The 13995-nt window shown below is 46.9% G+C and overlaps 1 protein-coding gene across 1 annotated transcript in view; it reads left to right on the top strand.

Annotated features, from left to right (window-relative positions):
• LOC130283080 (pancreatic lipase-related protein 2-like) overlaps positions 1 to 11641 on the top strand; it is a gene marked incomplete at its 5' end in the record, with an annotated part of 42066 nt that extends 30425 nt beyond the window's left edge. The window contains 2 exons of the mRNA XM_056532270.1: positions 397 to 508; positions 11470 to 11641. Coding sequence (XP_056388245.1) covers positions 397 to 508; positions 11470 to 11641 — 284 coding nt within the window. The remainder of the gene's footprint in view (positions 1 to 396; positions 509 to 11469) is intronic.
• Between the last annotated feature and the right edge of the window lie 2354 nt (positions 11642 to 13995).

Here is a 13995-nt window from a genome sequence, read left to right as displayed (position 1 = left end):
TGTGTTATTCACAGATCCCCCATCATTGTGTTATCTACATATCCCCCATCATTGTGTTATCTACATATCCCCCATCATTGTGTTATTCACAGATCCCCCATCATTGTGTTATCTACAGATCCCCCATCATTGTGTTGTCCACAAATACCCCATAACATTGTGCATCTTTCCCCTTACTATGCTACATACAGTAAGTGAACAGGACGGCATCAAAGGAAGGAGTATAGTCTATATGGGGGTTCGGGGGTCCCACTTAAATTGTCCATCAGGCATTTATGTGTGGCAGGCCTTCAGTTATACCTTGTGGAAACAATGTAACACACCCTTAGCTGTGAGCAGGTCTTTGTCCAGATTAGTTGATCACTGTAGAATTTTCTATTCCTTTTTGTCTTTTAGGCTGGAGATACAAAGTGTCCGTCCTCACTGCTGGGGGCGCCAGTGTTTGGGGAAATGTCGCTGTGTCTGTACAGGGGTCTAATGGAAACATCCCAGACTACACTGTATACAAGTACGTAATCACTACACCGCACGACCGACACTGCATCATCAACCTATCCTGAGGTTGGGGCCTCGTCAAGACTCCCATGGACTTTGGGCGCGGGGGGAAAGATATATATATATATATATATATATATATAAAACACAATGTGTGTATGTTCCAGCATCACGTCGAAACGGCTAAAGATATTAACATGAAACTTGGCCACATGTTACTTCTATGTCAACAACAAACATAGGATAGGTGATTTAACCCTTACTCACCCCCATTTGCCAGGGGCGGGGTTTATGTTTAAAGTCCCATGCAAGTCTATGGGAAATATTTGTTACTGCATAACTTCCAAATGGCTGGAGATATTTCGATAATACTTGGTCACATGTTACTTATATCTCCACTTAAAATATAGGATAGTTAATTTAACCCTTAACTACCCCCATTTTTGAGGTTCAGGGTTTTGTTTAAAGTCCCATGAAAATCAATGGGAAATGAATGTTCCCACATAACTTCCGTATGGCTGGAGATATTTCAATACCTGGAACACATATTACTGGTCGAGACGGGAGGTTGAGATGGGATGTTGGGACAGGGGGTGTTTTCACAGCAAGCAACGTTTCGACCAGGCTCACCCAGTCTTTTTCAAGCAGTGCACATTCAAAGATATACACACATATAAATAAGGGTACCAATCAACTGGTATCAAAGTGCAACAATTACATACCATATTTATCGGCGTATAACACGCACTTTTTAGGCAAAATTTTTTAGCCTAAAGTCTATCTGTGTGTTATACGCCGATAAGCCGCTGCAGTTCAGTGATTTAAAGCCGGCGCTTTCAATCAATGAACTGCAGCGGTTTTGCAGGTGCAGAGACCACCAGCGCTGCCCGCTTCTCTGCCCCTGCCTGTCCGGGGTCTAGAGCCCTGCTGCCGGCCCTTCTCTCCCCCTTGCTATCGGTGCCGCTGCCCGTTCTCTCCCCCTGGCTATCTGCGCCACTGCCCGTTCTCTCCCCCTGGCTATCGGTGCTGCTGCCCCATTGCCGGCGCCGATAGCCAGGGGGAGAGAAGCGGCGCCGGCAATGGGGCAGCGGCGCCGACAGACAGGGGGAGAGAAGGGCCAGCGACGCTCATTGCCGGCGCCGCTGCCACGTTGCCTCCCCCATGCCCGGTTGTACAATTACCTGTTGCTGGGGTCGGGTCCGTGCTGTTTAAGGCCTCCGGTGTGCTTCCCATGCGTCGTTGCTATGCACTGCATGGCGCGGCAAAATAACGAGTGACGTCATTGCGTCTTGCAGCGCATAGCAACGACGCAGGGGACGAACACTGGAGGCCTGAAACAACGCGGACCCGACCCCGGCAACAGGTAATTATACAACCAGGGATGGGGGAGGCAACGGGGCAGCGGCACCGGCAATGGGTGCCGCTGCCCCTTCTCTCTCCCTGGCTATCGGCGCCGCTGCCCCATTGCCGGCGCCGCTTCTTTCCCCCTCTCTATCGGCGCCGGCAATCGGGTGTCGGCACCAATAGTCAGGGGGAGAGAACGGGCAGCGGCGCAGATAGCCAGCGGGAGAGAAGCGGCGGCAGCAGGGCTCTAGACCCCAGGAAAGGCAGGGGGGAGAGAAGCCTCTCTCCCCCTGCCTTTCCTGGGGGCTTCTGCGGGGTCAGAAACAGTATATCGGGGGTATACACATGCACACACACGCACCCTCATTTTACCAAGGATATTTGGGTAAAAAACTTTTTTTACCCAAATATCCTTGGTAAAATAAGGGTGCGTGTTATAGGCCGTGGTATACCCCAATAAATACGGTAATTACATCATTATAATATTTCATGTGTATAGAAAGTACATATGTTACAATACATATGGTAAAGTGCTAGTGAATAACAAAAACATATTAAAGGCAGATACTGCCTTAAATAGTTAATAGGTACACATCGGAGAAAACGATCATTTGATTAGGGGGTGGAGATGTCATAACACTCACCAGATGCTATCAAAACAGTTATGGCCGCCATTACCGGTATAACCGGCATCATAACTGTTACGCCGAGCGCTCCGGGTCCCCGCTCCTCCCCGGAGAGATCGCAGCGTTCTCCTATTCGCAGCGCCCCGGTCAGACCTGCTGACCGGGTGCGCTGCGATAATGTTCCCAGCCGGGATGCGATTCGTGATGCGGGACGCGCCCGCTCGCTATGTGCATCCCGACTCGCTTACCAGACCCGTTCCCCGTCTGTGCTGTCCCGGCACGCGCGGCCCCGCTCCTTAGGGCGCGCGCGCGCCGGGTCTTTGCAATTTAAAGGGCCAGTGCGCCACTGATTGGCGCATGAGGTTTTAATTAGTACCTTCACCTGTGCACTTCCCTACTTAAACCTCACTTCCCCTGCACTCCCTCGCCGGATCTTGTTGCCATTGTGCCAGTGAAAGCGTTTCCTTGTGTGTTCCTAGCCTGTGTTCCAGACCTCCTGCCATTGCCCCTGACTACGATCCTTGCTGCCTGCCCTGACCTTCTGCTACGTCCGACCTTGCTCTTGTCTACTCCCTTGTACCGCGCTTATCTCAGCAGTCAGAGAGGTTGAGCCGTTGCCGGTGGATACGACCTGGTTGCTACCGCCGCTGCAAGACCATCCCGCTTTGCGGCGGGCTCTGGTGAATACCAGTAGCAACTTAGAACCGGTCCACCGACACGGTCCACGCCAATCCCTCTCTGGCACAGAGGATCCACCTCCAGCCAGCCGAATCGTGACAATAAAATGGCAGCTGTGCATGCTCGCGCCGCAAATGGGCTCTCCATGACATAATCCAGGGCATGTGTGATTCTCAGCCAATCAACGTGTACGTAACGTCACGTGACGCACGTCCAAGACGTGCGCGCGCAGCTCAACTACAGAGTGTCAGACTAGATATATTCGCGCCTGTGCACTCTGCAGTTAAAGGGTACCTCTCATCAAAAAACCTTTTGATATATTATAGATTAATGTATGCAGAATAACTTTACAATTTCATGTTATTAAAAAAATATGCTTCTTTCTATTAAATTTTCCTTTTTGAAGAAATGACTACTAGGGGTCTCCCTACCAGTCCTGGCAGCAAGAATTTCAGACTCATGCTGGAGTCCTAAACACTACGAGCTGCCAGTCTGCTTTTTTCACAGCCTGTTTGGCTGGGAACAAAGCAGGCTGGCAGCTCTGAGTGTTTAGGACTCCAGCCTGAGTCAGAAATGCTTGTGCTGACAGGACTGATCGGGAAAAATACAATAGAAAGAAGCATATTTTTCATTAACATGCTATTGGAAAGTTATTCAACATTCATGAATCTAAAATATATCCAAAGTTTATTTGATGAGAGGTACCCTTTAAGGCTCACGGGCGCCATCTTTGAAGTGGGAAAAGTAGCCAGACTATATTATATTGTAGAAGACCATATACCTGAGGTAGCGATTATATAATATGTATAGAATTTTAAGCAGCACCAAGATACATACATGGGAATTAATAGGAATGAACCCCATGTTGTTATTCACATCCATAGGTCACTCACTATGTTCAACACCGGGCAAAGGCAGCTGGTCCCGTCACAATGAAGTGATAGGTCCGGTGTGCCAGCCTCGGTATTACCATATCCTCACATGGCAGAAGCACCCAGTCTAGTCACAATGAAGTGACCAGACCGGGACATCTGCCACATAGGAGCAGGTACACACACATATACTCTTGGTGCTCGCAGAATTAGCTGTTAGAATATTATTCTCTACTGGACTACAGAAAAATCCAATCTATTCCCACTTTAGATGTGTCAGATGCCTCACACATGTGCCAGATGTGCCAGATGCCTCAAACATGTGCCAGATGTGCCAGATGCCTCACACATGTGCCAGATGTGCCAGATGCCTCACACATGTGCCAGATGTGCCAGATGCCTCACACATGTGCCAGATGTGCCAGATGCCTCATACATGTGCCAGATGTGCCAGATGCCTCACACATGTGCCAGATGTGCCAGATGCCTCACACATGTGCCACATGTGCCAGATGCCTCACACATGTGCCAGATTTGCCAGATGTGCCAGATGCCTCACACATGTGCCAGATGTGCCAGATGCCTCACACATGTGCCAGATGTGCCAGATGCCTCACACATGTGCCAGATGTGCCAGATGCCTCACACATGTGCCAGATGTGCCAGATGCCTCACACATGTGCCAGATGCCTCACACATATGCCAGATGTGCCAGATGCCTCACACATGTGCCAGATGTGCCAGATGCCTCACACATGTGCCAGATGTGCCAGATGTGCCAGATGCCTCACACATGTGCCAGATGTGCCAGATGTGCCAGATGCCTCACACATGTGCCAGATGCGCCAGATGCCTCACACATGTGCCAGATGTGCCAGATGCCTCACACATGTGCCAGATGTGCCAGATGCCTCACACATGTGCCAGATGTGCCAGATGCCTCACACATGTGCCAGATGCCTCACACATATGCCAGATGTGCCAGATGCCTCACACATGTGCCAGATGTGCCAGATGCCTCACACATGTGCCAGATGTGCCAGATGTGCCAGATGCCTCACACATGTGCCAGATGTGCCAGATGTGCCAGATGCCTCACACATGTGCCAGATGCGCCAGATGCCTCACACATGTGCCAGATGTGCCAGATGCCTCACACATGTGCCAGATGTGCCAGATGCCTCACACATGTGCCAGATGTGCCAGATGCCTCACACATATGCCAGATGTGCCAGATGCCTCACACATGTGCCAGATGTGCCAGATGCCTCACACATGTGCCAGATGTGCCAGATGTGCCAGATGCCTCACACATGTGCCAGATGTGCCAGATGTGCCAGATGCCTCACACATGTGCCAGATGCGCCAGATGCCTCACACATGTGCCAGATGTGCCAGATGCCTCACACATGTGCCAGATGTGCCAGATGCCTCACACATGTGCCAGATGTGCCAGATGCCTCACACATGTGCCAGATGCCTCACACATATGCCAGATGTGCCAGATGCCTCACACATGTGCCAGATGTGCCAGATGCCTCACACATGTGCCAGATGTGCCAGATGCCTCACACATGTGCCAGATGTGCCAGATGTGCCAGATGCCTCACACATGTGCCAGATGCGCCAGATGCCTCACACATGTGCCAGATGTGCCAGATGCCTCACACATGTGCCAGATGTGCCAGATGCCTCACACATGTGCCAGATGTGCCAGATGCCTCACACATGTGCCAGATGCCTCACACATATGCCAGATGTGCCAGATGCCTCACACATGTGCCAGATGTGCCAGATGCCTCACACATGTGCCAGATGCCTCACACATGTGCCAGATGTTCCAGATGCACTGTTTGAAAAAGACTGGGTGAGCCTGGTCGAAACATCGCTTGCTGTAAAAACACTTTTTAATATGGAATAAACCACCAACTTTTTTCCCCTCACTTTGTGCTGCGGAAAGATCCTTTTTTGTTATACTAATGGAGGGCTTCAGACCACAGCCCCAGAATCTGCGTGCACCACCAGTTTATGTCTACTACCCAGGTGGGCTGTTCTTCTCCCTATTGTGTGTGTGTGTGTGTGTATATATATATATATATATACACATATACATATATACACACATATACATATAACACATATATATATATATATATGTATATATATATATATATATATATATATATATATATATATGTATATATATAGCTCCTGTAGTCTTGCCTGTATAGAGGTATACATTTGAGCTATATGAGGAAGAAGTAATTGTGTGCACAGTGAATTTCCTCCCACAATCCCTGATTTAAAGGGACACTCCACTGCCCCAGCGTTAGTAACATTTTGTTCCACAATGCAAGTCTATGGGAGGGGGTGGAGGGGGTGTGGCGGGACGTAAAGAGGGGCATGGCTGTGATGTCACAACCCCTGCAGCCCGCACCCAGCAGAACAAAATGTATAAGAATAAATAAAAAATACCTGGCATATTGTATACACTGTCACAGCTGTGGTTTGGTGATTCAAGAGTCAGGTGGGTGTTACAGGTAACTTATGGTGGACTCATCTTAATAGAGGAGGGTAAACCTCATGGTGGTAAAAAAAGGCAGCCCATAAATAAGTCTGGTGCTGGGCGGGGACAGATTAAGGCTGCCTGGAAGACGGAGCACTTCATTATGTTGCCCCCCCCCCGACAGTTCCCCCACATTAGGTGCAGTATAGTTCCCCCACATTAGGTGCAGTATAGTTCCCACACATTAGGTGCAGTATAGTTCCCCCACATTAGGTGCAGTATAGTTCCCACACATTAGGTGCAGTATAGTTCCTTACATTAGGTGCAGTATAGTTTCCCCACATTAGGTGCAGTATAGTTCCCCCACATTAGGTGCAGTATAGTTCCCCCACATTAGGTGCAGTATAGTTCATCACATTAGGTGCAGTATAGTTCCTCACATTAGGTGCAGTATAGTTCACCACATTAAGTGCAGTATAGTTCCCCCACATTAGGTGCAGTATAGGGGCAGTATAGTTCCCCCCATTAGGTGCATTATAGCTCCCCACATTAGGTGCAGTATAGTTCCTCACATTAGGTGCAGTATAGTTCCCCAACATTAGATGAAGTATAGTTCCCCACATTTGGTGAAGTATAGTTCCCCAACATTAGGCACAGTATAGTTTCCCCACATTAGGTGCAGTATAGTCCCCCACATTAGGTGCAGTATAGTTCCCCACATTAGGTGCAGTATAGTTTCTCACATTAGGTGCAGTATAGTTCCCCCACGTTAGGTGCAGTATAGTTCCCCCACATTAGGTGCAGTATAGTTCCCCCACATTAGGTGCAGTATAGTTCCCCCCACATTAGGTGCAGTATAGTTCCCCCCACATTAGGTGCAGTATAGTTCCCCACATTAGGTGCAGTATAGTTCCCCACATTAGGTGCAGTATAGCTACCCACATTAGGTGCAGTATAGTTCCCCAATTTGGTGCAGTATAGTTCCCCACATTAGGTGCAGTATAGTTCCCCACATTAGGTGCAGTATAGTTCCCCACATTAGGTGCATTATAGTTCCCCACATTAGGTGCAGTATAGTTCCCCACATTAGGTGCAGTATAGTTCCCCACATTAGGTGCAGTATAGTTCCCCACATTAGGTGCATTATAGCTACCCACATTAGGTGCAGTATAGTTCCCCAACTTGGTGCAGTATAGTTCACCCCATTAGGTGCAATATAGTTTCCCACATTAGGTGCAGTAGAATTCCCCACATTAGGTGCAATATAGTTCCCCACATTAGGTGCATTATAGCTACCCACATTAGCTGCAGTATAGTTCCCAATTTGGTGCAGTATAGTTCCCCACATTAGGTGCAGTATAGTTCACCCCATTAGGTGCAGTATAGTTCCTCCCACATTAGGTGCAGTATAGTTCCCCATATTAGGTGCAGTATAGTTCCCCACATTAGGTGCAGTATAGTTCCCCCCACATTAGGTGCAGTATAGTTCCCCATATTAGGTGTAGTATAGTTCCCCACATTAGGTGCAGTGTAGTTCCCCACATTAGGTGCAGTATAGTTCCCCACATTAGGGGCAGTATAGTTCCTCATATTAGGTGCAGTATAGTTCCCCCACATTAGGTGCAGTATAGTTCCCCACATTAGGTGAAGTATAGTTCCCCACATTAGGCGCAGTATAGTTTCCCCATATTAGGTGCAGTATAGTCCCCCACATTAGGTGCAGTATAGTTTCCCAGCATTAGGTACAGTATAGGCCCCCCACATTAGGTGCAGTATAGTTCCCCCACATTAGGTGCAGTATAGTTCCCCCACATTAGGTGCAGTATAGTTCCCCTACATTAGGTGCAGTACAGTTCTCCACATTAGGTGCTGTATAGTTCCCCACATTAGGTGCTGTATAGTTCCTCACATTAGGTGCAGTATAGTTCCCTCACATTAGGTGCAGTATAGTTCGCCCACATTAGGTGCAGTATAGTTCCTCACATTAGGTGCAGTATAGTTCCTCACATTAGGTGCAGTATAGCTCCCCACATTAGGTGCAGTATAGTTCCCCCACATTAGGTGCAGTATAGTTCCTCACATTAGGTGCAGTATAGTTCCCCCACATTAGGTGCAGTATAGTTCCCCTACATTAGGTGCAGTACAGTTCTCCACATTAGGTGCTGTATAGTTCCCCCACATTAGGTGCTGTATAGTTCCTCACATTAGGTGCAGTATAGTTCCTCACATTAGGTGCAGTATAGCTCCCCCACATTAGGTGCAGTATAGCTCCCCACATTAGTTGCAGTATAGTTCCCCACATTAGGTGCAGTATTGTTCCCCCACATTAGGTGCAGTACAGTTCCCACACATTAGGGGTGCAGTACAGCTCCCACACATTAGGGGTGCAGTACAGTTCCCCACACATTAGGAGCAGTATAGTTTCCCCCACATTAGGTGCAGTATAGTTCCCCCACATTAGGTGCAGTATTGTTCCCCCACATTAGGTGCAGTATAGTTTCCCCCACATTAGGTGCAGTAGTTTCCCCCACTTTAGGTGCAGTACAGTTCCCCCACATTAGGTGCAGTATAGTTCCCAACATTAGGCACAGTATAGTTTCCCCCACATTAGGTGCAGTATAGTTTCCCCCACATTAGGTGCAGTATAGTTTCCCCCACATTAGGTGCAGTACAGTTCCCCCCACATTAGGTGCAGTACAGTTCCCCCAAATTAGGTTGACAGTACAGTTCCCCCACATTAGGTGCAGTATAGTCCCCCACATTAGGTGCAGTATAGTTCCCAAAATTAGGTGCAGTATAGCTCCCCACCTTAGGTGCAGTATAGTTCCCCACATTAGGCGCAGTATAGTTTCCCCCACATTAGGTGCAGTACAGTTCCCCCCACTTTAGGTGCAGTACAGTTCCCCCAAATTAGGTTGGCAGTACAGTTCCCCCACATTAGGTGCAGTATAGTCCCCCACATTAGGTGTAGTAAAGTCCCCCACATTGTGTGTAGTATAGTTCCCCACATTAGGTAAAGTATAGCTCCCCACGTTAGGTGCAGTATAGTTCCCCACATTAGTCGCAGTATAGTTTCCCCCACATTAGGTGCAGTATAGTTCCCTACATTAGGCACAGTATTGTTTCCTCCACATTAGGTGCAGTATTGCTCCCCACATTAGGTGCAGTATAGCTCCCCACATTAGGTGCAGTATAGTTCCCCACATTAGGTGCAGTATAGTTCCCCCACATTAGGTGTAGTATAGTCCCCCACATTAGGTGTAGTATAGTCCCCCACATTAGGTGCAGTATAGTTCCTAACATTATGTGCAGTACAGTTCCCCCACATTAGGTGCAGTATAGTTCCCCACATTAGGCGCAGTATAGTGTCCCCCATATTAGGTGCAGTATAGTCCCTCACATTAGGTGCAGTATAGTTCCCCACATTAGGCGCAATTATAGTGTCCCCCACATTAGGTGCAGTATAGTCCCTCACATTAGGTGCAGTATAGTTCTCCACATTAGGTGCAGTATAGTTCTCCACATTAGGTGCAGTATAGTTTCCCCCACATTAGGTGCAGTACAGTTCCCCCCACTTTAGGTACAGTACAGTTCCCCCAAATTAGGTTGGCAGTACAGTTCCCCCACATTAGGTGCAGTATAGTCCCCCACATTAGGTGTAGTATAGTTCCCCCACATTAGGTAAAGTATAGCTCCCCACGTTAGGTGCAGTATAGTTCCCCACGTTATGTGCAGTATAGTTCCCCACATTAGGCGCAGTATAGTTTTCCCCACATTAGGTGCAGTATAGTTCCCTACATTAGGCACAGTATTGTTTCCCCCACATTAGGTGCAGTATAGCTCCCCACATTAGGTGCAGTATAGTTCCCCACATTAGGTGCAGTATAGTTCCCCCACATTAGGTGTAGTATAGTCCCCCACATTAGGTGTAGTATAGTCCCCCACATTAGGTGCAGTATAGTTCCTAACATTATGTGCAGTACAGTTCCCCCACATTAGGTGCAGTATAGTTCCCCACATTAGGCGCAGTATAGTGTCCCCCATATTAGGTGCAGTATAGTCCCTCACATTAGGTGCAGTATAGTTCCCCACATTAGGCGCAATTATAGTGTCCCCCACATTAGGTGCAGTATAGTCCCTCACATTAGGTGCAGTATAGTTCTCCACATTAGGTGCAGTATAGTTCTCCACATTAGGTGCAGTATAGTTTCCCCCACATTAGGTGCAGTACAGTTCCCCCCACTTTAGGTGCAGTACAGTTCCCCCAAATTAGGTTGGCAGTACAGTTCCCCCACATTAGGTGCAGTATAGTCCCCCACATTAGGTGTAGTATAGTTCCCCCACATTAGGTAAAGTATAGCTCCCCACGTTAGGTGCAGTATAGTTCCCCACGTTATGTGCAGTATAGTTCCCCACATTAGGCGCAGTATAGTTTTCCCCACATTAGGTGCAGTATAGTTCCCTACATTAGGCACAGTATTGTTTCCCCCACATTAGGTGCAGTATAGCTCCCCACATTAGGCGCAATTATAGTGTCCCCCACATTAGGTGCAGTATAGTCCCTCACATTAAGTGCAGTATAGTTCTCCACATTAGGTGCAGTATAGTTCTCCACATTAAGTGCAGTATAGTCCCCCACATTAGGTGCAGTATAGTTCCCCACATAAGGAGTGTGGTGGGCGGGTTGTGGTGGGCGGATTGTGGTGGGAGGGTTGTGGGGGGCAGAGTGCAGCAGGCGGAGCGTGGCGGGCGGAGTGTGGTGGGCGGAGTGTTGCAGGCGGAGTGTGGTGGGCGGAGTGTGGTGGGTGGAGTGTGGCGGACATGCTCTGTCAGTACCACCAGGGGTGCAGGGTCCTATTATAATGTCTTTAATGTATAGATATGTAATAGTGACCCTTATGCTCATCTCCATTGATACTGACCCCTGACCTTCTATTTCTCTCCGTAGGGGACATCTTAGACCGGACACAGTGTACACAGCTTTCATAGACGCTGAGGACAACATCGGATCCATCTCTGAGGTGACATTCACATGGCGCAGTAACCTGCCCAATATTTCCCACAACAAATTGGGCGCCTCCTCTGTGACCGTACAGTTCGGGAAGGATGGAGCAGAGTAAGTGTCCGAGACGTCTATTCACATTGGGAGGATGGTAAAGGATGTGACTGTATTATCTTGGCACTGTATGACAGTATTATAAGGGATTTCAGTGACAATAGTATCTTAGAGGCATATAGCGGTATTATATGGTACTGTATATATGTGACTGTATTATCTTGCCACTATATGACAGTGTTATAAGGGATTTAAGTGACAATAGTATCTTAGAGGCATATAGCGGTATTATATGGTACTGTATATATGTGACTGTATTATCTTGGCACTATATGACAGTATTATAAGGGATTTAAGTGACAATAGTATCTTAGAGGCATATAGCGGTATTATATGGTACTGTATATATGTGACTGTATTATCTTGGCACTGTATGACAGTATTATAAGGGATGTAAGTGACAATAGTGTCTTAGAGGCATATAGCGGTATTATATTTTCCAGCACTAGTGATGAGCGGCATAGGCCATATTCAAATTAGCGATATTTCGCGAATATGAGAACGAATAATCATCCCATATTCGTGAGGTTTTTTTTTCATTGCGAAATTTCGCTCGACTGCGCATGCGCGCTATGACATCATGCGAGAACGGAGATCATTTCCTGGATCTTTGCCAGTTGCTTTTCGCATCACGATTTTCTGCTGCCCTGCGAAGCGAAGATGGTGGGGAGTAACTTTTCACCAAGGGACTGCAGGTCACATCTATACATTATCTGTACTCAGAGAGTTATCACTGTGTTATCTGTGGTGTTACATAGGACTGCAGGTCACATCTATACATTATCTGTACTCAGAGAGTTATCACTGTTATCTGTGGTGTTACATAGGACTGCAGCTCACATCTACTACATTATCTGTACTCAGAGAGTTATCACTGTGTTATCTGTGGTGTTACATAGGACTGCAGGTCACATCTACTACATCATCTGTACTCAGAGAGTTATCACTGTTATCTGTGGTGTTACATAGGACTGCAGGTGACATCTATACATTATCTGTACTCAGAGAGATATCACTGTGTGATCTGTGGTGTTACATAGGACTGCAGGTCACATCTATACATTATCTGTACTCAGAGAGTTATCACTGTGTTATCTGTGGTGTTACATAGGACTGCAGGTCACATCTATACATTATCTGTACTCAGAGAGTTATCACTGTTATCTGTGGTGTTACATAGGACTGCAGGTGACATCTATACATTATCTGTACTCAGAGAGTTATCACTGTGTTATCTGTGGTGTTACATAGGACTGCAGGTGACATCTATACATTATCTGTACTCAGAGAGTTATCACTGTGTTATCTGTGGTGTTACATAGGACTGCAGGTCACATCTATACATTATCTGTACTCAGAGAGTTATCACTGTTATCTGTGGTGTTACATAGGACTGCAGGTGACATCTATACATTATCTGTACTCAGAGAGATATCACTGTGTGATCTGTGGTGTTACATAGGACTGCAGGTCACATCTATACATTATCTGTACTCAGAGAGTTATCACTGTGTTATCTGTGGTGTTACATAGGACTGCAGGTCACATCTACTACATTATCTGTACTCAGAGAGTTATCACTGTTATCTGTGGTGTTACATAGGACTGCAGGTCACATCTACTACATTATCTGTACTCAGAGAGTTATCACTGTTATCTGTGGTGTTACATAGGACTGCAGGTCACATCTATACATTATCTGTACTCAGAGAGTTATCACTGTGTTATCTGTGGTGTTACATAGGACTGCAGGTCACATCTATACATTATCTGTACTCAGAGAGTTATCACTGTTATCTGTGGTGTTACATAGGACTGCAGGTCACATCTACTACATTATCTGTACTCAGAGAGTTATCACTGTGTTATCTGTGGTGTTACATAGGACTGCAGGTCACATCTACTACATTATCTGTACTCAGAGAGTTATCACTGTTATCTGTGGTGTTACATAGGACTGCAGGTCACATCTACTACATTATCTGTACTCAGAGAGTTATCACTGTTATCTGTGGTGTTACATAGGACTGCAGGTCACTTCTATACATTATCTGTACTCAGAGAGTTATCACTGTGTTATCTGTGGTGTTACATAGGACTGCAGATCACATCTATACATTATCTGTACTCAGAGAGTTATCACTGTGTTATCTGTGGTGTTACATAGGACTGCAGGTCACATCTACTACATTATCTGTACTCAGAGAGTTATCACTGTGTTATCTGTGGTGTTACATAGGACTGCAGGTCACATCTATACATTATCTGTACTCAGAGAGTTATCACTGTTATCTGTGGTGTTACATAGGACTGCAGGTCACATCTAATACATTATCTGTACTGAGAGAGTTATCACTG

This window comes from Hyla sarda, chromosome 7 (genome assembly GCF_029499605.1).
Source record: "Hyla sarda isolate aHylSar1 chromosome 7, aHylSar1.hap1, whole genome shotgun sequence".
Taxonomy (NCBI): domain Eukaryota; kingdom Metazoa; phylum Chordata; class Amphibia; order Anura; family Hylidae; genus Hyla; species Hyla sarda.
This window is presented reverse-complemented; position numbering and strand designations above follow the sequence as displayed.